The sequence below is a fragment of the Antechinus flavipes genome, chromosome 2 (genome assembly GCF_016432865.1).
Source record: "Antechinus flavipes isolate AdamAnt ecotype Samford, QLD, Australia chromosome 2, AdamAnt_v2, whole genome shotgun sequence".
NCBI classification, from domain to species: domain Eukaryota; kingdom Metazoa; phylum Chordata; class Mammalia; order Dasyuromorphia; family Dasyuridae; genus Antechinus; species Antechinus flavipes.
The window spans coordinates 583,804,278-583,827,212 of record NC_067399.1 but is presented as its reverse complement, the minus strand read 5'-3'; the positions used below and the strand labels follow the sequence as shown (position 1 = coordinate 583,827,212).

The window sequence follows — 22,935 nt, the reverse complement described above, 5'->3', positions numbered from 1 at the left end:
GATATAAGTATATATATATATATATATATATATATATATATATATATATATAATATATATATATATAAAGCCTGTGTCTTATACATACATTATATGTATACACACACACACACACACACACACACACATATCAGACCTGTTGTATGAATATTCTATTTTTAAAAGTCTACTAAGCAGGTTGACAAAAGCTCTCAAGGAAAGGAAAGCTCTTATTTCCCAACACTCTCCAGGCATTTAAGGACATTATATTTTTTTTTAAGGAAAAATGTCTCTTTCTTAAATCTTAGTTCTCTAAGAACCATAATTAGTATAAGATGAGTAGGGCTTGGCCCTAGGTTGACAAACTTTAGAAGGCATTCACAGTCCCTCAGGAGATAGAAGTAATTGAGTTTAGTACCTAATGAGCAAGAAGAGTTAATGAAAGGAAGCCACCATATTGTACTTTGTCTCTCAGTGGGAAAACTCCAGCTGAGCTTTTCTCTAGCATGGCCACTGTTCTGCTAACCATCTCTCACTTGCATTTCATGCTACTTGTTTATTTTTTCTGCTTAAGGAAGCTGGGATTCCACAAGGGTGTAAATGACTAAATTAAACATGTATGTGTATAAATATGTATACTAAATCAATATTCATTGGCCCTTAACCAGTTAGCTAATTTTCCCATTCTTCATTCTCTCTTCTTACACAGTCCTCAACTCCCTAAAATATGCCATATGTACTTCAGGCCTCTATTCTTTGACTTAATTTTTTTCCACACCTATAATATCTCCTAGTCAGCCTATATATATATATAATTTATTAAGCACCTACTATATTTCAGGCACCACACTAAATGCATATGTAAGTGCTTTTTATATAGATGCATGCAAAAAGATAAAAGATAATTTGATGAAGAAAACATTAAACTGAGAAGATGAGGAAAGTCTTTTGTAGCAGAAAGCATTAGAGCTGATATTGAATGAAATTCAGGTTTCTAATAGGAAGAAGCAAAAAAAAAAAAAAAAAAGGCTTCCATGCATAGAGTAAAGTCAATAGAAAGGCAAAGAGCATTGAATGACAAACAGTAAGGCAAGTTTGTCTCTACTTCTGCTTAAGGACTTTGAACTTTTTTTTTTATCTAATCACAATCTATTATTCCATCTTTCTCTTGCTTTACTCAATTCCTAAATCTACTGTTGATCTTCCCTGAGACACTGTACATGCCTCCCCCTCTCTCTTTCTCTCCCTCCTTCCCTCATTTCTTCCCTCCCTTTTCCCCTCCTTTCCTCCCTTCTTCTTTCCCTCTCTTCTTCCCTTCATCTTTCCCTCTCTCCCTCCTTCCCCCCTTCTCTTTCTCTCTCTCCCCCTCTTTCTTTTCTTCCTGTCTGACCTACAGCCTGTTGTGCTCCTTCAGCACACATGACACATTCACCATCTGAAAATAAAACCCAAAACTCTAGCTTACATGAATCATTTCTCATGGGATTTGCTCCAATAGGTTCAATTATTGGACTTGTAAACATAATTCCCTAATCTATATATCTAATCCTGGCATTTCTTTCAAATTGTCTTGAAATGCAGACATCATAAATAGCCCATAAGACATATGGAACTTGATCTCCCATAGGCACTTTAAGTTTAACATGATCAACAGAGACTCATTCATTCCTCAGTCAACCATCCCTTTTGATTAATCTTCCTGCTTCCATTGAAATCACTATTATCCTTCCAATTACTTAAGTTTGTAGTCTCTGTGACCTCTTGATTTCTTTCACTCCTATACATCCAATTCATTGTCAAATCTTGTCACAACCCTATCTTAGTCTAGGCCTTCATCATCTCTCACTTAGCCCATCATTATTGCTAAGTGTTTTCCCTCCCTCAAGTCTCTTCCACTGAAATCCATCTTTCACACAACCAGAAACGTGATTTTCTTAAAGTGAAGATCTATGCTGCCTCCAGCTTATTTTACAGATGAGGAAACTGAGGCAAACAGTGGTAAGTGACTTATCCAGGGTCATATAGCTAATAAGTTCTGAGGCTTGAACTCAGATCTTAATGACTACAGACTCAGAGTTTTATCCACTAGCTATCCTACTCTGGTACATAGTAAGAACCTTAAAAATCCTTGATTGATTCTTTAATCGGGCAGTTGGATAACATAGTAAATATAGAGTATTGGACTTGAAGTCAGGGGATATTTGATCTCAAATTCTGCCTCAGACATTTATTATGTATGTGACATGAACAAGTTATTTAAGCTCATCCACTATCTTCTAACCTGTAAAATGGGAATAATCCTAACTCATGAAGTTTGCCATAAAGATTAAATGGGATAATATTTAAAAAGCATTCTGCAAATTGTAAGTGATAAAGAAATATTGGCTAATATAATCAAAGCAATCTCCTAATTTAAACTCCTAATATCATACAGGTTACCTCTGCACTGCCCTCCTATTTGATTCTAAAAATGAAGGCCATCTTGGGGCTGAAGTTAAGAGTTGAATAAATCATGGATATCCTTAAAATGGCCATGGAAGATACAAACAGCCCTTTAAGGACATAATGACATGAGTCAATAATACCTTTCCATTCAACCAAACTACTGAATAAATGACCCTCCAGGCTGTTAATCTGCAAGCCTTTACCTCAGCACTGAAAGCAAACTGAATCTATGCATCTCCTCATGAATTAGTAATGAGCAAGGTGAAGTTGGGGGACACTGGATATTCCATGCCAAGTTCACTGAAACGTGGAGATAATAACATTTGAAGGGAAGGCAGCAGAAATAGTAAGATGAGTAAGCAAATATCATGCTTGTGAGACAGGGACTGTTTCCCTATTACCTCAAATGTTGGCTCCCTCTCCCAGCTGGAGTTTCAGAAGATGATGCTATATACCACAGAGACATTTGGCCTCTGTAAATAGTGGGAACTGGGTGAATTTTTACTTAAGGTAGAAGAAACCAGTCAATGTCATGCTGGAAGAATTTCCAATTACAATTCCATTTTCTTCCATATGTCTCTTAAGGGAAAAAAAAAAGTCTTATTCATAATTCACCTGTTCTCATATTTCCAGCTCTATCCTTCCACTGTGAGCAACAGTAACAAAAGGAATCCAAATTACAGGCTATGAACTAGAAGCTACCTCAGGGTCCCTCTAGCACCATCCATACCTAATGGAGGATCCCCACTAAAACATAATAGATATGTCATAGTTGACAAACTATGAGTATTTCTTTAAAACATGAAGATAGAAGAAGTTCAAAAGTGGACATAGATGAACAGAACAATATTAGTACTAATGGGATAAATTTAAAATAAATTTGGGGAAAAAAACAAATTGTACATAATAGGAGTTCATAGCTTCTTATTAATAAGAATATTTTAAGCTTTAAAATTGGGCTTTGAGACAGCTATATAGCACAGTGAATAGAACATTGACCCTAAAATCAGGAGGACCCAAGTTCAAATGTAGCTTCAAACAGTTAATACTTACTAGTTGTGTGACTCTGGGCAAGTAATTTAACCCCAATTGTCTCATCCCCCCCCAAAAAAAAGGGAGGCCTCTTAAGTTTTATAAAGTGTTTTACACATGTTAATCTCATTTGATCCTCATAACAAATCCTGTGAGTTAGGGACTATTATTATTATTCCCATTTTACAGTTGAATAAACTAAGTCAGAGAAAGAGAGGCTTCAGTTAATTATCTTCTTGACTCCCAATCCAGTGAGGTAATTTTTAATAAACTGGAATATTCATATTGACCATAAGCTTTTAATATCTGTGTGTTTTTAAAAACAACACATTCTACTTGGAATACCTCTAATATTTTCTTCTATCAAGCCAAAGTTTGTATTGCTGCTACTCCTACTCTTGTTCTGTCCTGTAGGCCCAAGCAGAAAAAGTCTAATTTCTCTTCCTCCATGACAGTTATTTTACTCCAATATTTGAATAAGCCATCATGCTCCACTCCCCCATTGTGACTCCATCACCCTCTCAGGGACTGTAAGGAGCAAATGAGATCTGATTTATATATACAGTGCCTGGCACACAGTAAATGCTAAGATCTTAGTAAAACTCATACTTGGTTGTAAGTTACCTAATATATGGCAAATATATTTTCCAAACAAAGTATGCAAACAAAGAGCCTTCATGACTAAATGGCAGGATCCAAGATTCATCTATTCACATGAAACACTGCTATCACTCAGCCTCCTCTTTGAAAATGAATCCCTCTCCAAAAGGATTGTCCCACAAATCATCAATCCTTTAGTATAAATAAATTCATCAGATCATTTAGTACTCTTCCAATTCACTTATTCTAGGAAGAGCCTCCAGGGTGGCTAGGACAGGGCATTTGTTCATCTAAATGAAAACATTTTTAAGTTTTCTAAAATTTCTAAAATTCTAAAATAATGCCAATAATAAATGGCAGCAAAGTGTAAAAAGAACAGACAGAACTCAAACTGTCTCTGCCTTCTCAGGCTCCCTCATAACGATATCATGGGCCTCGTTCCACTTAATAACATTAAAATAAGCTTCAGACTAAGGTGGAAGAGACCGAGGAGCTGTGTGCCAAGCTTATTACAAATCTCTGTGGGAGAAAAAGGTAAACAGGCGTGTTAACTCATCCCTTGGGTAAGTGGTTTGAACCACAATGTGACCTCTCCTCGCCACCCTGTCTACTGCACCGTATCTGAAGCTGAAAAGAAATGATTAATGTTTGAGATTAGGCTAACATAGAACTTAAACTATTGCCTGAAACTTGCCAGGGAATTCCAGGTCATGCAAGGATTAGTGTATCTATGGTATTGTTCAAAGGGATGCCCAGGAGAAACATAAAATCAGCTCAGATAAAGCTGAATACATAGCGATGCATGCCAAATTGGGTCTGTGAGATGGGAGAAAGACGCAGATCAGCATAATCCTGATCAGCGAGAAAGTAGCATAAAACCTGGGCAATGCTGACCTCAAACAACTTCACTCCGGCTTGAATGTTAAAAAAGCAGCGTGAGTTAGAATGAGCAGTGTACTAAGTGTGTGCCCTCCTCTGACAAGGCAATGATTCTGCACTGGGGAGGGGTATCGGAGGATGGAAAGGAGTGTTGTCAATGAGCCAGTCACAATTGTCCCTGCTCCAAGCATTGACCCACCAAGGAACCATAAAACCCCTGAGCTTTGCCAACACTCCTGTAGCTTCAGCCTTAGGACCATACTTGGTCCTTCTAAACACTGATGTGTTCATATCCCCTATCCATTGTCTCTTTCATTTACAATGTGAACTCATTGAGAGGTTATTCTATTTGTATCCTCCATGCTTAACAGAGTTTTTAACACAAGCAAAGAGCTGAATAATTTTTTTCATTCATTCACTAGTTGATTCTACCTATTTTTGTACATTTGCACACTATCAGTCTCATAAGAAATGCCTTTGGGTAAGAAAAATTGTGAGTTGGATAAAAAGCTGTTTGCCCTAGCAATGTGGGATTTCTTTTAGTAACTAGATTCCTTAACAAATGTTGAGAAACAGTTTTTTGGAATGGGTCATCCCAGGAACAAGGTTCATATTAGTGAAAAAGCATAGAATTTGAAAGTTGTTGCTGAGAAGTCGGGACCTTTATTCAAAAATTATAAATAATCAGAGGATTCTGGATTAATATGACCACAGCGACGATAGTAACTGATGTTTGTGGAGTGCTTCAAAGTTTGCAAAATACTTTACAGCAATGTTGTGAAGTAGGGAAATCAGCATTTTTATTTTCATGATATTGATGAAGAAACCAAATCTCAGAAAGTGAATCAATTAATCATGGTTACACAGCTAGTATCAGAGGTCAGATTTGAACCCATTTTCTTACTTTCCTGGCTTATAATCTATGAATTACATGAAAAATGTATTAAAAAAGGGCAAATCTATTCATAGGCTGAAAGTTCATCCCTTTTAAGAACAGAGCAAAATTTCCATAACTCACAGTTTATTCTCTTTGACAATGTCAGTCATACCTACCTTCTTTGGAGATATCCTTCATTCACTAAGAGGAACTAAGAAATTGCTGTTGGTTTTTAGGAGCTGGAATCTTCTAATTCACTCTTCTCTGGCCTACACTGCACTGCCTGAGTTATCTTCCTAATACCTTAGACAAGAATGCATAGCATAATAAGAATCCACCATCTACTTTATCGAATTTATTCTTATGTGAATAAGGCATAAGTTTACTTTACTATGTTTTACCCATGAATCAAATAGAGTCAAGTCTCAATTACAGTTAGAGGCTATTTTTTACCTTCTTTCCTTAAGATATTTAGTTCCCTTTATTATTCATATTTATTGCATTTATTTAAGTCAATGAATATCACTATTTTTCCTCTCTGTAGATAGCATCTCTTGAATTACTGGCCATTTCCTCTACTTTTATTTTATATGTAATCCATATACATTATATATCAAACATGCCACTGGGTTTAGCAAAAAATATATGTCGGCAATTTTTTTTCTCTCTTCCCCTCCATTATTAGTTTACAGAAAAATAGCCACTTCATTTGTAGCTTAAAAGAATCTTATTGAAAAAGCCCTCCTTTTCTAGAAGAGGAGAACGAAGTCCAAAGAGTTAAAGTGCAATTCCCAAGAATACATAAGTATTGAATAGATCTGAGATTCAAACCCAAATTTTCTGATACCAAAGGCAACTCATCCATCTATATCACATTTCTTTCCTTGGCACTAGTTAACATTGTACTCTGATGCACTCTATCCCTAGAACAGAGCCTATTTTTCCACTATCTTAAGCCTTATCCCCAAATTCAAATCCCATTTCCTAACACCATGTTCTCAATCAGTTGTTTACTTTCCATTGCTAAATTCCTCTTCTAAATCTACATTCAAACAGCAGCAGTTGTGAAAACCCATCCTGTGCTTGCTAAGATTTTCAGTTTCTTAGCTAAAAATTCATAATACCTAAAGATGCTCCCTACTGACATTTGCACTGGTTGTAAGGTTTAACAAGTCTTATGACACTCTTCATTATAGTTCAATTTTACACAGGACTGGCCCTCAGTAGGGAATTGCCAAAACACCATGACTCATCTTTACTTCCTATGAAGAACATTTGTTAGGTATCCTCTCTCCTGGAATAATCTTCATTATTTTTATATTGGAGGAATATAAGAGCATGTAAACTCCTCAGAGGATCTAGATCCATACTTCCTTCAAAGCATCTTAAAACTATTTCCCAGTCCCAGTGGTTCTATGATTCTGAGTTCTTTTTTATTCTATCTTTTTGGCAAATTCTTTTACTTGCCAACCACATTAAATAGGTTAGGATCGCCTTCTGACTTTTTACTCCTATTTATTTCAAAGTACTCCATTTTTCCCAATAATACTTCATACCAATAAGGTGGAGAACAACAAAGTTTCTTCCAGACTTTCTACCTTTCCTTGCAGAACAATAAAAAGCCAACTTTTGCACTCTATATGCAAGTAATTTTTGTTTGGCACTAGAAGAATCAAAACTAAAGTTCACTCTCTGAAGGTCATTGGAACATTCTCTATGTCCTCTGTGCCAGCTAAAACTGAGATATCAATTTTCAGTTATCTTTGCTAAATGCCATGGATATACTACATGTCTGACATGCCTAGTCTTTTCACGGGGAACCATAAGAAAAGCAATTTATTATGACCCTTCCCATGCTTCTGTCTTCTGTCTTGATTTTTCATCTATCAGGTCCTAATTATCCAAGTTTAATCTACAATTAGCTAATTCCAGCTAATATCCTAATGCAGTTACTCTTAATTGGTATCTGAAGGAAGGTTATATAAAGAAATTCAACTTCTAGTCACTTCTTGCTTTTCTTTTCATCATGTCTCAATGCATACTAAGTCATTAGAAGGGATGTCCCAAAAGTCTTAGTACAATTTTAACCGTTAGCATCTGAAATCTAACTCTTAACTACTATAACTCAAAATGGCATGGAGTCTATTTGGCCACCTTGTAGAATAGCCCTGCCCATGATGCCACAGATGTCTGTGATCCCATCTGATTACCTGGTTACCTAAAAGCTACCAACAATAGCAGAGGATTTATTTCCTCAAACACAGGTGAACAACTTCTAAGGAAGTTGTAAAGAAGTAAATGTATGGCAAAAATATTTGATACCAAGTCACAACTGTAAAGCTGGAAGAAACTTTAGGGGTCTTTAGGGTCTCCTCCCCAACCCCTATATTTTACAAATGAGAAAACAGACCCAGAGAATTTAAGTGATTTCCCTATGACAGCAAGTCAGAAAACAAGGAATCTTTAACATGGATCAGAAGATCCTCTAAACCAGATTATACTGGATATCATTGGAAATAACTGAATCTTTGAAAAAAGTATATGACTCCTCAGTATCTTGCAGGCCAAACTACATGGCTTGCTTTCAAGAAAATCTGAGTTTTCTGGGTAAGTTATTTAATTTCTATCAGCCTATTTCCCTATCTGGAAAATGAGGAGATCATACTCAATGTCTCTGATATTTATTTCAGCTTTAAATTTATGATTATATGATTTTTATCTGTCAGCAGCACAGAAAATAGCAGGTTAAACTGACTCAATAGAATTTGTGACCTATAGTATGGAAAGCACTTTTAAAAAATTCTTGATTTCGCCTTGATTCTGTAATATTTCTCATAACAATTAGCATAAGAAAAAAAGTACTCAATTCTCTAAGCTGCATAGTCCTTTGTTGAACTGGAATGAGCTGGGTGTTTACCACAATGCCTGACATTTAATTCCCTCATAAATCTTCCCAAAATGCTTTTCTTTAGTCCTTACCACAGCCCCATGAGGCAAACATAACAATTGTTAAAATTCTCATTTTATTATTTTTTTATTATTCACCCATTTTATAGATGAGGGATTGAGGTTTAAAACAATGTTGAGACCTAAGCTCACAGAGCAAGTCAGTGATCAGAGTGAGGTTAAAATTTGGGTTGTCTGGGTTTCTACTGCACCATCAGCAGTACTCACGTCATTATCTGTGTCTCCACACCTGGATCCACCAGAGACCCATCCACGAAGAGTGGAACCGAAGTAAAACCATACTTGTCCCAGGAGCTCCCCTCATCGAAACTCACCCTGGGTTGGAAACAAACACATGGAGGAGACAACTGAAAATCAAGCCATGCGGGTCTGTCATCAATTCACAGATTATTAAATTTCTTTCTACATCCTGTGCTCTGGCAGTGTGGATTATCAGTAGGCAATAATCTTTTCCATCTCCCCATATTATTGTGAGATTTGATCAAAAATGTACTTCCTGGCTTAGGCAAGGACTATGTCTGAATGGTGAAAGCATGGAAATATATTAAAATTCAAATGCTGAACCAGAGAAGGTGGCTGGTGGACATAGCATCACGTCCCAAGCACCCAGACTGAAACCAGAGGTGTAATTTACACTAGAATCAATCCAACCCTCCAAGTTTCTGACATAGATAAATCGAGTAGTGCAGATTGTACCCTATAGGGTATGTATCTTTCAGATGAAACCTTAAAAAAAAAAGCAATTTCCTATTTGTTCAGAGCCTATTAAAATTGCCTCCCACACATAGGTTGGCACACACTCTTGGCCCAGAACCAAGACTTCTTTGTTGTACTTTGAAGAATAAGCATTGTGTATTAGTATTAAGGAGAGGAACTAGCCTATTCCAAGTTTAAACAGCCCTTCTTCCTAGCTTCTTTTTTTTATTTAAAGTTTCATTCTCATTTAGCCACAGTAATTACCAAAACCTTCCAGAGGTCCTTTCTCAAGCTACGAATGTATTTCCCTAAACTTGATTCACCTTATCATTGGTATCCAACACATGGCAATCTCTCACGTCAATTTTATTCTGTGTACTCAAACTATTCACTTTCTTTCCCTCATCTTTCTTTTTCATCAAGATCCACTTTCCCCTTATTCTTTTTTTCTGAAATCACATAAAAATAACACTGATTTATTCATTCTTCTTCAGTAGCCAGTGTACAATGAGAGAATCCCTGTGCTCTGAGCTTGCTGAGGACTGTCTGCAAATGGAGAGAAAACAGCCTTCCATAAAAGTTTATTTGTTCCTAAATTATCTGTTTCTATCTTCATTTCTAAAGAATTGGTCATTTCAGCCCTTTCCATAATAGATACCTATACTGTGAGGGCTGGAAAGTAATCCCAGCCAACTGAGAGAGACAGGGAAAATACAATTCCTTTTCTGGGCAAATGTGTTTCTCATTTCAGAAATGAATAATAAGGCCCAGTCTTGTAGGATGGTGCCTTTCCTTCCATATAAAGTGCTTGATTGCAATTCCTTGAATGTTCATTTAAAAAGGATGACTGGAAAAGAGATTTTTGTTTCAATGAATACCATATCAACAGCTAGTTATCTACATCCATGAGGATCATAAGGCCAGGTAGTATTAGTCCCTTCATCTTCCAAGTCAGAAATGCTGCATCTCTGATAGCAAAGTAGCTTTACCCTAGATAGAAACTAACTTTGGTATGTTTCTTTGGTAACTTTCTCCCAAGTCTTGTTCTCAAATCTTCCACAGGTCAGTATTTAGCTTTCACATACTTAGAGGGAAAATTTACAAACCCATCAAGCCTTGGTGAAAAAGGAACATTTGACCTCTGATGGAAGAAACTTCTGAAAATAAAGTGATTCATAAAGAAAAGCTCTGGGAATGGGGATGGAAAAAAACTCCCTTGAAAAGTAAGTCTTCAGATCTAAGTGCCTGAGGTACAAGTTGGCACAATGGATAGAGTGCTGAGTCTGGAGTCAGGAAGACTTGTCTTTATCCCTTCAAATCCATTCTCAGACACTTATTAGCTATGTGTCCTCAAGCAAAACACTTAACCCTGTTTGTCTTTGTTTCCTCATCTGTAAAATGTGCTACAGAAGACAAACCACTACAGTATCTTTAACAAGAAGACCCCAAATGGGTCACAAAGAGTCAGAGATAAATAACTGAACAACAACAATATAAGGCCCTGAACTATCATGGTTTGACACTAGTGAATACAGGTTTTATGAGACTTGTTATATTAAAATTCTGAAAAGAAGTATTTATCAATTCTTCATTTTCAAGCCAACAAGACATATTGAATGGTGTCACACAGGGATCCATTTTAGGAGCTTCTCCAGTCAATATTTTTGTTAACCTGAATGAAGGAATTGAGAATATGTTCATCAAATCTATAAGCAGAACAGTATGAGAGGGATTTGCCAATACTCTAGAGACAGAAATAAAATTCAAAATGACACCCCTGGGTTGGGAAGATAGTCAATGGATGAGATTGGGATGAAATCCAATAAGGTAGTCCACATCCAGAAGAGAAAAAATAAAATAAAACTATCAAGCACACAAATACAGGATAAAGGAAAATGGATTAGCCATTAATGTAAACCAAAAGTTGGATTAAGGTCATGCTTAACTACAAGTTAACAGTAAACCAAAAATGATGCTATTGTGAAAAGATTAAGTCATTGTGGTTTTGAGAAAGGACTATAGAGAATATGGTGAAAGTTAAATAAGCTATTCTTCTATTATAGTCTAAATCAAAAAAGTGGGTCTACTTTTAAGAGATGTGGAAAACTGACAATGATGATGAAAGAGAAGAAAAACAGATTCTACTAGAAAGGATTATTTGAATTTGGGTCATTTGTTCTGGGAAAGAGTAAGTGATAGACTGAATTAATCAAGGTTTTTAAGTATAAGATGAGGATGCTAAGCAGTTGTTCTTACTATCTGTGGAAGATCAAGGAAGAGGAAATGGATTTTAATTAAAGCAAAAGAGGCTATAGTTGAAAATAATGAAAGATATGACTGTCAAGATGAAAGATAAAAGATGAATAGAACTTTCAATGGGTGATTGAGAGAGGCTGTAATGTGTTCACCCTTTAAAATTTTTCAAATACATCAATAGCCAACTATGTCTTGAATAGTTTAGGTGGTCATCGACCTGAGGGCATGGAGCTAGATAATTTTATCCCTTGAGACCCTTTTTAATTCCAAAATGCTTTAATTTTTTTATTCAATTCTGGACAAAACTTTCAAAGACGGTATTGACAAAATAAAAAGCAATTTAGAAGGGACAAATTAGCAAAGGGAAGCAGAAACCATAGACTATGAGGAAAGGTTGAATAAGCTAGTAATCTTTAACCTGGAGGATGGAAGATGATTTTTGTCTTCTCATAGTTAAATGCAAAAGTAGGACAAATGGGCAAAATTTACAAGCATGCAAATTTCAGAGCAAAGATTGCTCTTAAAATCGGACCAGTCAATTTCAGTTAAATAATGAGCTCTCTATTACTATAAATATTGAAACAAAAGTTGGCCAACCATTTGCCAGGGATGTTATAGATGTTATAAATCCCTGAATTGGGCAGGGAGTTGGATTAATTGATTTCTAAAGTCCCATCCTAAAATTCTATAGTTCTATATTCTTATACTTTTTTATCAAAGGATAACAGATAGAAAATCATAACACTTCAAAACAACTCTTGGAAACACTGAAGAAAATGATACCTTGTATTGCCACTAGAGAAAGAGCTGCATTCATGAAATTATCCTGGTTTGGGGACAACGGGTGAAATCTGTCATCCAGGTTTTCTTTTGAATTGAAGTGTGGAGATGGAATCAAGATGCATGAAATTTTCCCATATAAGTCTAGACCTCAGCAATAGGCATTTCTAGGCATCATTATTTCTATACTAATACCACCTCCATCAAAGCCCTAGTGCTTAGGGACATTTTTGGATGAATACAGTCATTTGAAAGGACAGGGGATATTTTCACCTCCACCTCTAGCAACATTCATTGAAAGAAGTCACTGACAGCTCATCATGGCTAACCAAACAGCCCCTGATCCTCCTGTCAATTAGGACCGCTGTCTGTAGTCATTCTTCATCAGAGAACAGCAGTGTTCCATGGGCTATATTGTGTTTTTCACAGAAATACTTTTAAAAATCAAAGGTAAAACTAGAGGGAAGCTCACTTGCCTGCAACAGCACTTAGGTTCCACATCTATTTATCTAAATGCAGGAATTCACAAATAGAAGGAGTTTTAGTTTGGTTTCATGCACATCTGTCTACCCATGCTTTCGATTTATGGGGAAGAAAGAACATGCCTTATTAACCTAGCTCAAGCTCTTCAGCTTTTCAATTATAAACTGCTATTTTCTTCTGAAAGCAACTTGGTTATCATCTAAATCTGAGAACTGCTGCAATTTAAATGAGTGTGCAGAGCTGGAAAGAAAGATGGTATTTTTTTCTTCTACATTCACACATATAGGTACCACTAATAATAATTTAAAAATAGCCACAGAAAAGAGAAACAATGAGCATAATCTCTCTTTATATTACACAGGCAAAATTAATCAAAATTTTCATGGAAAGTTTTGTCATTTTATAGCAAAACAAATGAACATATAGCCCATGGAATAGAGGTACATATATAAAGAAAATTATTTTATTTGTTATTTTTATTCTGCTGTACATATTTTGTGACACAATTTTAATTTTATAATTACCGCATACATGATTTATACATAAGATGACCCATGTCTATATGTGACTATTGGTTGAATACCCAAGTTTGGATTTAGGACCAATAACCATTTCAACATATTTTGAAAGATAACAAGACATCAATTCAAAGTTATGAACCCCTTTTCTCATAATAGTATTTTTAATGCACAAAATAAAAAAGATATGATTACAAAGGAAACCAGTTATATTGAAGTGCACTTAGCAAAATATTTCTTAAAAAGAGTTCAAAGAATTCAGGTTTAGAAACCTTGAATTAGAGATTTTCATAATCATTTACTTTCTCTGCGGCTTTTATGATTTTAAAAACCAGAAGAACTACTTTCCATTTGGACAATTCAAATTAAAGCTGATAGCCCTTATGGCTTTGAAGGGCCATACAATAATTCAAGTTTCACCTAGCTATTCATCGGTAGGTGCATTATTTTGCAAATGGGCAGAATTGTGAACATAAGCCAAGACTCTTAAGTCACAAATTCTCAGTCATGCAGAACAACAAAGAAGTCCTCTTTTCTCTGTGGGATATTAGATCTGGAGCTGGAAAAGACCTTGGAGGTCATATAGACCACACTTTTCAGTTTGCATCAGAGGAAAGTGAGCCCGAGAGATTAAATGATTTATTCAAGGTTACACAGATTGTACTTGGGAGAGCTGGGATGTGAATTTATAGTTCATCTTTCTGTCTACTCTACCAACAATAACACCCCTCCAAAAATCTTCCACTTAATATGTTGTTTACTCAACAGAGTAATATAGAACTCACTTTTACGCTTTCCCCTAAGAAGAGCCACTTTCATTTTTCTTCAACCCATTGACCTTTCTGTACTAATGACACAAAATCAACCAAGCAGATTCATGCTCTTTCTCCCAACAGAGAGAAGAAGCAGGTGCGTGTGAAGGTAAAGTTAAGTTTATGGTAAATTTCTTTCCTCCTTCCCCCACCATCCAGGCCCCAAGGCCTCCAAGTGGGAGCTATTTCCATCCCAAACCTAAATGCCTGGTTTTTCTGCTCCGTTTCCATCCCTATCCTACATAAGCACAAGCCCCTATACAGAGGTAATTCAAAACGTAGAGCAGCACCTAACCACTACTGCCTTTTCCAAGAACAAAAGCTTTCAGGATCCACACACGTTTGCAGAAGGCACAAGTCAGCAGCAGTATATAGAAATGTCTACCTTTGTACACAGTGAATAACACAAACTTTAGCAGCAGCAGGATATAAAAAGATTTCTATCTTTTCCACACACTGATATGAAACAAATTTTAGTTTCTTGGGCGGTTTTACAGGTTGGAATTTATACAAAACTGAAGTGATCTCCTAAATATCAAGTCAAGCTTAGTGTAAGCAGTAGTGTCCTCCCCCTACTTACATACATACATACATACACACACACATGTGAAACCTCCAGGTTTCAGGTAGAGGGAACATCCTCCAGATTGACTAATAATTAAGGGAAATCAAGAAGGGTTTCTAAGGCAATCCAAAAAGACATTTTGATTCTGTCATAAGATCATAGATTTTAAATTAGAAAGCATTTCAGAAGTCATGTAGTCTAATACCATCTCTGTACAATTGGGGAAACTGAGGCCCATCAAGATTTATCATTTACCCAACTATCACAATGATTGTAATCCTCAAAGCTAGGACTCAGGTCCTCAGTTCTGAATTAGTGCTCTCTCTAGCAAACCACACTGTCCTTGCTTCTCCTGCTCAATTAATCTCTAATGCTATCTTAAATTTTACAGGCTAAAGATCAAATTCCTTAGCATTTGTGGTCTATAAAGTCCTTTGAAAACTGGCAATTTGGAAACCTAGAGACCTGAATGTCTACCCTTGACTACTGTTATTCCCTGATATGTAAAACTAATCATCCTTTGAACACATATGTTCTATGGAATCTAATCCAAAACAATTAGCATATATTGCATATTTTCTTCTTACAGTACATAACACACCTAGAATATAATACAAAATGAAACACAGTCCTTGCTCTCGTGATGGGGATACTATTGTGGGATATAATATGGCATCTAGGAAGTATATGCAAGATACTGTGAAGAGAAAAGAAACAGGGCCAGCAACTAAGAGGATCTAGAAAAACTTGCCATGGGAAATGTTAATTGATTTGAGACTTGAAGGAAGCTAAGGAATATAAGAGGGAGAGGTAGAAAGGGAATATGTAAGGACATGAAGGAAGGGGATGGAATCCTGATTTTAGGGAACCAGAAAATAGGTTTTTTTGGATGGAATATAGAAATTGTTAATCCAATTAAACCTGAAAAAATAGACTGGGATCCCATTGTAAAGAGATCTAAAAGCCAAGCCGATAAATATATCTGTCATCTCCATGATGTGATAAAGTACTGGACTCTGACTTAGCAAGATCTGAGTTTAAATCCTGCTTTGGTAAATCATTTAATCTTTCTTAATCTTAGATCCTTCACCTGTAAAGTAAAGATAGTAATAGCAGCTATTTCACAAAGTTGTGAAGATCAAATAATATATATAAAGCACTTTGTAAAAATATAACAAATTATATAATACTATTATTGTTGTTGTTTATCATCATATTCTATACTAGAAGAGGCAATAGAGAATGACTGAAGTTTTGAGCAGGGGAAGAACAGGATCTTTATTGATCTTTCTATCTTACTACCTCTTTGAAGAATGGATTGGGAAAGGGAGAGAGAGTCTCTGCTCCTTCACTTATGTCATTCCCTTTTCCTAGAAAGCTCCATCTACTCATTGATACCTATGGAATCCTTCCTATCTTTTAAAACTATGCAGGCTTTCCTGATCATCACAGGTTGGAACTTAAGGAAGCACTCATGGGATACACACACCCCATCTTGTACTCCCTGAACCTGTTTCACATCTTCATCTAAAGTGAATGAATCTTAAGTGTAACAACAGCTTAAAGCTTCCCTGTGTTCCTCCACAACATCAAATACAGAGCAAATGAAATTGAAAGACATTCTTTAGAAGAGCTTCCTGATCCATCATCTCCATATTCAGCTAATCTCAGTTCATAGGGAATTTTCATTCCCTAAAGGTCAGGGGGTTTTGGGTGTAAAATTAATATGCTTATAAATAGCAGCTGATCTTTGAGGTGATTTGGCACTTTTATTACTAATGGCTAAAAGCACTGCAAGCATCTTTCTCATTAATGTTCCCCTACACACTCCCTTTGAAGTCAGCAGTAGCTGCTAATGATTATCCCACTTTATAGATGGCAAAGCTGAGGGAGTAATTCCCAACGTGGCTGACTGAGCAAGTAGGTGGAAGACCTGAGGTCTTGAGATCATGCTTGCTTGCCTTCCTCCTCTCCCCTGTCAGACTACAATGTTTTCCTGAAATATCTCAAGCCCAAAAGCTTCCCAGAATTTTATTATTTAATACAGGGCCTTTAAGAGGCTGGAATGTTTCAGTCTGTGTAACAAATTGGCATTCATCATGTCCTTCAAAACCTGCCTTCAAGGCTTATCTTTCTCAAGAAGCTTTCCTAACTAATCCTATATACTTATCTTGGTGTTTCCAGAATAAGTGAGAAAGATTTCAGTGGCCTAGACCAAAGCTGTTTAAACTGTGGGTCTTGACCTAATGTGGGGTTTTGTAACTGAATGTGGGGTTATGAAATTATGGTATATTATCAGTAAATGTTTGATTTCATACCTATTTTATAAACCTATATACCCAGGCTCCAGTAAAAATTTCTCAGATAAAAAAGGTTCTGAGAGGAAAAAGATTAAAAAGCCTTGGTCTAGACCAACTCACAGTTTAAGAAGAATAATCTTCTTCAAGATCTGACAAATGGTTTTCCAGTTGACACTTGATGACCTCTGCCATGGTTAGCCCATTCCAGAGTGGGATCTTTCTAATTGTTGGTAATATTTTTGTTTACCAAGCTCAAATTTACCTCTTGGCAATCTCTACCATTGCTGCTGATTCTGGCTTCTGAAACCAACCAGAACAAGTCTAATTCCTTCTCCCCAAATCTGAAGACATTTATCATTACCTTCACAATGACTTCCCTTCCTGAGGCTAAACATCTCTGCTGATCTTCCAAATCATGGTTTAAGGCCTTTCCTAAACCTTTCTCTAAGCACTCTCTACTTTATCTATATTGTTTCTAAAATGGACATCCAGAACAGAATAGAATATATAAGATGTGGTCTGACAAGAACAGAATACAAGATTTTCACCTTTTTATTTCTGGAGATTATGCCCAAAGTCAAGGTATAACTTTAGAAGGCATTCATGGCCAAGTCCCTAGGCAACGCTGAAACAATAGAATAATCGATTGAAATAGGAAATTTTGTTGCCTGTTGGATAAATTCCTGTCTTCCTACCCAAATCTCTTACTCTCCACTCCATTTCAATTCTTTCACCCAGTTCAACTGATTTTTCTTCATATTACTTGTCCTGGAGGTTTTCCGTGACTACAAAATTACCTAGTTATGGTTCTGGCTATGACTCTCTTATTGCAGTCTAAAATCATATCAACTTCCTTCGATGCTCTGTTAACTCAGACGGAGCTGGTAGTATATTAAAAAACATAAAACTTTTTTTCCAGACAAACTGTTATCTGTGCTTCTCTGTATTGTTCTTTTGAAATCAATTTTTGAACCATAAAGCAGTCTTTATGGGAATATTATGTATGTGTGTGCATGGACACACACATATACATATATGTGTATATAAATATACCTACATAATACAGATGTCTATATACATGTATGTATATATACACATACTAATATATATGTGATATACCTATATGAAATCTTGTACACAAAAAGAAAATAAATCAATGAATTTGAAATGAAATTAAAAAAAAAAAACTAGAAAAATGATTAATGTAAAAGCCTCAATTATGCCTGAAAGTAAAAACTCTGACAATCAAAGAGGCTAACAAAAATTAAAGTTTAAAAAATATCTACCGTTTAATTGATAAATAAAACTGGGATCTGTTTTTAAAAATAAGTCATGCTATGTCTTTTTAATTAATGCGTCCTTTCCAGATTTTTACTAACAACTTCTTAAATAATACATTTCAGAATTCATTGGGAAGGAACAGCAAGTTTATTGGCTTATAATTTATAAACTGCATTTTCTTCCCTTTTTTGACTGAGGAGAAAGGAGAGGGAAAAGGAAAGGAATCAGGACAATACTTCTCTTTTCTAACTGCAGTACCTTTCTTGTTCCCCATGATGTTTCAAAGATCTCTAGCAATGGTTGAATTGAGTTTGAGTGCTCTTGATTGCTGTCTCTTACCATAATTTAAGAATGCAGCATGATGACTTTTGCCTTCTAATTCCTTCATGTATTTTCTATAATCTCCTCACATAAATAAAAATTCCCCAATGCTGGGTATAGAGTTTTTTCCTTCATTCTATCCCTCCCCACCACTACCACTACTACTATGCCTATAAGGACAGATCTTGAGGACAACAGATGTTAAGAAATTATAATAAATTTATTTGTTCCTTCCCCTCTGCCCCATTTCATCCTGTCCCCTACGGATTCAGATTTGCCAATATTCTGGGTCCAGTTCTCATTCTGGACCAAAAATATATAAGGTGTCCCTCTTGGTGGGTAATTGTTTAGTTATCAGGCTTCCTTCTTGCTTCGGGAGTCCTAACTCTGTGACCCAGATTGTGACCTTTTATGGCTCCTGTCTTCCCTCTGATGATTATCTTTAAATTATGCTGTATATATTTTGTTCAAACATAATTGCTTGCATCTTCTCTCCTCCATTAGACTGTGAGCTCCTCATAAACCAGGATTAGTGATTTTGTTTTTCTTTTTTCAGCCTGCTCTTATATTTCTCATGTTTAGTACAATATTTGGCACATATTTGGCTGCTTGGTATTTATCAAGCAACTTAATAAAAACCCAGTGTCTCCGACTCGCTACCCTGTACTCCTGAATCTTTGCACTCTAGGATCTTGGGCTGAGATTTCAACCTCTGATTTCTAAGTTCTTGGATTTTTGGACTTTGGCTGCCTAACTAGACTGATAGTAGTGCTGAGTACTGAGAAGTATTATCTGAGTATTCTTTACTTCACTTTGTGGCCACTTGATTTAAAGTACCAACTAGCCTCATTAACATCTATAAAGACTCCTTGTTTTGGTCCATCTTGTTCCAGAGTGATAAATGCTTATTATTTAAATAATAATTTTTAATATTTAAATAATTTTTAAAAAGGATTTCTCTTAAATGAATTTGTCAAAATTCTTCGGATACTGGTCCGGAGATTGTAACTGCTTGTTGGGAAGTGGGGACACATGTGAAGTGGTGCGCAAGAACCCACTTCTGACTATGTATATGAAATGATATTGTTTGAACAGCTTAATCCAACTCTATTAGAGATTATTAGGTACTGATCTTTCCTTACCACAAATGCTTAATGGGCATAGATGTGTGTTTCATGGCCACAAGAGCTCCTCCCCAGTCCAAGAACCAGATGTTGTATTCTTCATCAAAGATCTGAAACAAAAATTAGGTAGGGATGGGAGAGGAGACAGGCAAGAAGAATTAAAATGATTTAGTCAAAGTAGACATTCAACAAATTCACTCACAAGGATATTTAACTTTAGAGAGGATTTTCAGGCACTTGAAGATGCAAGCTAGGCTTTCTATCCAGTGTAGTTTGGAAATTTCTACACATTTTATTCCTCCAATCAACATCCCTTTCTTCTAATTTCCACTAATTATTATTATATTCAGATAAGAGCAGATTAGAGAATTTCCTTTATGTAGAATTTAACTATTCTCTGTCTTGCATCGTCATGTATTTTCTGATACTTGTGTCCTCGTTCCCTATTCTCACCATAACATCATTTACTTATTAAGAACAAGATTACAGCTCTGTATTCCTAACAGCACCTGGAATAGGGCCTTGCATGTAACATGTGCTCATCAAAAGTACGCTGACAATGCTTTATATCCTTGTCCCCGAATACGAACTGATCTAAAAAAGGAAACACTTGGCTATTGTCTAATATCACCAATCAATGGAAAACACATCTATGTATAATTTGTGGCTCTTTGAACAAATTTTTCAATTGGTCTAAAATCACTCTAAGGCTATCTTTATACAATAACAGACTTACTACAGAATTATAGAAAATTCAATCTAACAAGGGAGCTTAGAGATAATTTAGTCTAAATGCTTTATTTCACAGAGAAAGAAATTGAAGCTAGAGGTAAAGTGACTCCTCTAAGACTCCAGAGCTAGATAAGGCAGATCTAGGACTAGAATACATGACTTCTGAAACACTTCCAGACACATACAGCACACTAACCCTGATAATCAGTTTTTGTGCTGAATTGGCCCAAAAGAGGAAAACTTTCTATATTTTGTAGTCTTCATTTAAGATTCCTGAGCAATTTGAGAATCCTACAACCAAGAGTGGAAACTTCAGACAGATACAGACATACCTCCCTCTGCCCTTCTTCAATTTACCTGTTTCCAGGTATTTCCCCCATCAGAAGAGACAAACATGCCGACTTCTGTGTATGAGAGTTCTGTGCCGACATTTCCTGAAATGGAAGCAAATCATTTCAAGAGCATGAGCCAGCTTTAAGAGCAAATTGATTTATAGAAATTGATTTTGTGAACAACTTTTGATTTTGATTTTTTTTCTGTTTCTGAACCCCACTACATAGAGGGAAAGGAAACCCAATGTGGGAACAAAAAAATGGACTCCAATTATAAAAAGTCATAAAAATGACTTGGAATTTTACAGTTGTAAATAGAGATCTTGTACATCTTTAACTCTTTTGAATAATGGAATTGAAGAATCTTGAATTGATCAGGCTGGTTAATATTAGACCCTGTGCAAGCATCTCCTCTCTAATCAGTAGTCATCCAGCCTTTACTAGCATTTGTTCTTTAACAGGGACTGCATGACTTAATGAAGCTATTTATTCTACTATGAGAAACCCAGGACAGAAAATCAGGACTGTATGGGAATTCCTCCCAAAACAGCACACTAAATTGGGGGGAGGGGTGCTCTAATCCCAGCAAAACCCATTTTCCTTAGGCACTAAGTATGTATGTACTACTACAAATTGCTTGAAAATTATGAGTTCTTTTTTATAATACTGGACCTTTAGGTCTTTCCACTCCAACCCACTGACCCTATTTCCACCTTTTGCAACTAAACAGACTACTTGCTTCTCTGCTTGAGAATTCTTCTCTTTCCTCACTGCCCTTTACCCTCTTACTCTTCTTTAAGCTAAAGATCTTTTTAAAAATATTTTTTAGCCATATCTATAATTTATCAATGTAGGGAGGCCTCAGCAATCAGCCTGTACAATCACATGTTACCACCTACTTTACCACTGAAAATTAGAAAACTATCAGGGATACTGAGATAAATTAACTTGCCTAGTGTCACAGAGCCAGTCCATACAATGTGAGAAGCAGGATGAGAGCCTTGTCTTCCTCTCTTTTGTGTGTACCACATTGCCTCTTGAACATCTATAATCTTTTTAATTCAACTCATTTGCTTCAGTTGTTCCTTGTATAACATAATTTTGAATTCATTCAGTGTCCTATTTTTCATTTCCTGGATAATATTCAGTGTTGATTTCTTTTTAAAATGTGGCATTCAGAACTTAACATAATAATCCAGATGTGTCCCAAATGGGGCACAATAAAGCTTGGAGATTCCACTTCATTCTCTTAGTGTCTTAAGTTACATTAGATTTTAAAGCAGCTTCATCACACCAATGACTTTCATTTTCCTTAAGTTTTAGCATGTGTATACTAACTCTTGAAAGCTCCATGAAAACTCTACTTTACTTTTTGTTTCTCACATAGCACCTAGGACTGAGAACACTTATCTACAGGATGATATTTGTTCATCTTATCAGAAGCTGCTTGGGTCATTAATCTGAAAGAAAACAGAAAATATCCCCCTTGCTGCTCATTCCTCATACTCTCTCATATTCCATTGCTTTTTATCATATTTTCTTCAGGGAGATTCGTATTCTCCAGCAGCACCCCATTCCCCCACTGGGAAAAGGGACTAACTACATATTCTGTGTAGTTCAATTTTGACAGGCAGCTTGCAGAACCCTAGATGTGAAACTACAAGACTTGGGTTTGAAGACCAAACTGCGTTGGTTGAGTGATTTAGCTTTTTCATTTATAAAACAGATAGCCCTCATTTTTTCAAACTTATAGCACTATTGTGATAATAAAATAATATATGTAGAAGCCATCTTTAAACATAATCTGCAACTGTTCCAGAACAATGCTAAACCAATGTTTGTTTAATGAATGAAACTATCCCAGTTTCTCAAACCAGATTTACCACTGAACCAAAATCAATGGGTACATGATGGGGGAATGGACAGGGCAGGATGTTTTTGTGGGGGAAAAGAAAA

At 36.0% G+C, this 22,935-nt stretch overlaps 1 protein-coding gene across 1 annotated transcript in view; it reads right to left on the bottom strand.

Annotated features, from left to right (window-relative positions):
- Positions 1 to 22,935, bottom strand: part of SORCS3 (sortilin related VPS10 domain containing receptor 3) — a 687,244-nt gene that overhangs the window by 79,456 nt on the left and 584,853 nt on the right. The window contains exons 12-14 of the mRNA XM_051981368.1: positions 21,005 to 21,081; positions 19,934 to 20,025; positions 8,987 to 9,094 (exon numbers count right to left, since the gene is read on the bottom strand). Coding sequence (XP_051837328.1) covers positions 8,987 to 9,094; positions 19,934 to 20,025; positions 21,005 to 21,081 — 277 coding nt within the window. The remainder of the gene's footprint in view (positions 1 to 8,986; positions 9,095 to 19,933; positions 20,026 to 21,004; positions 21,082 to 22,935) is intronic.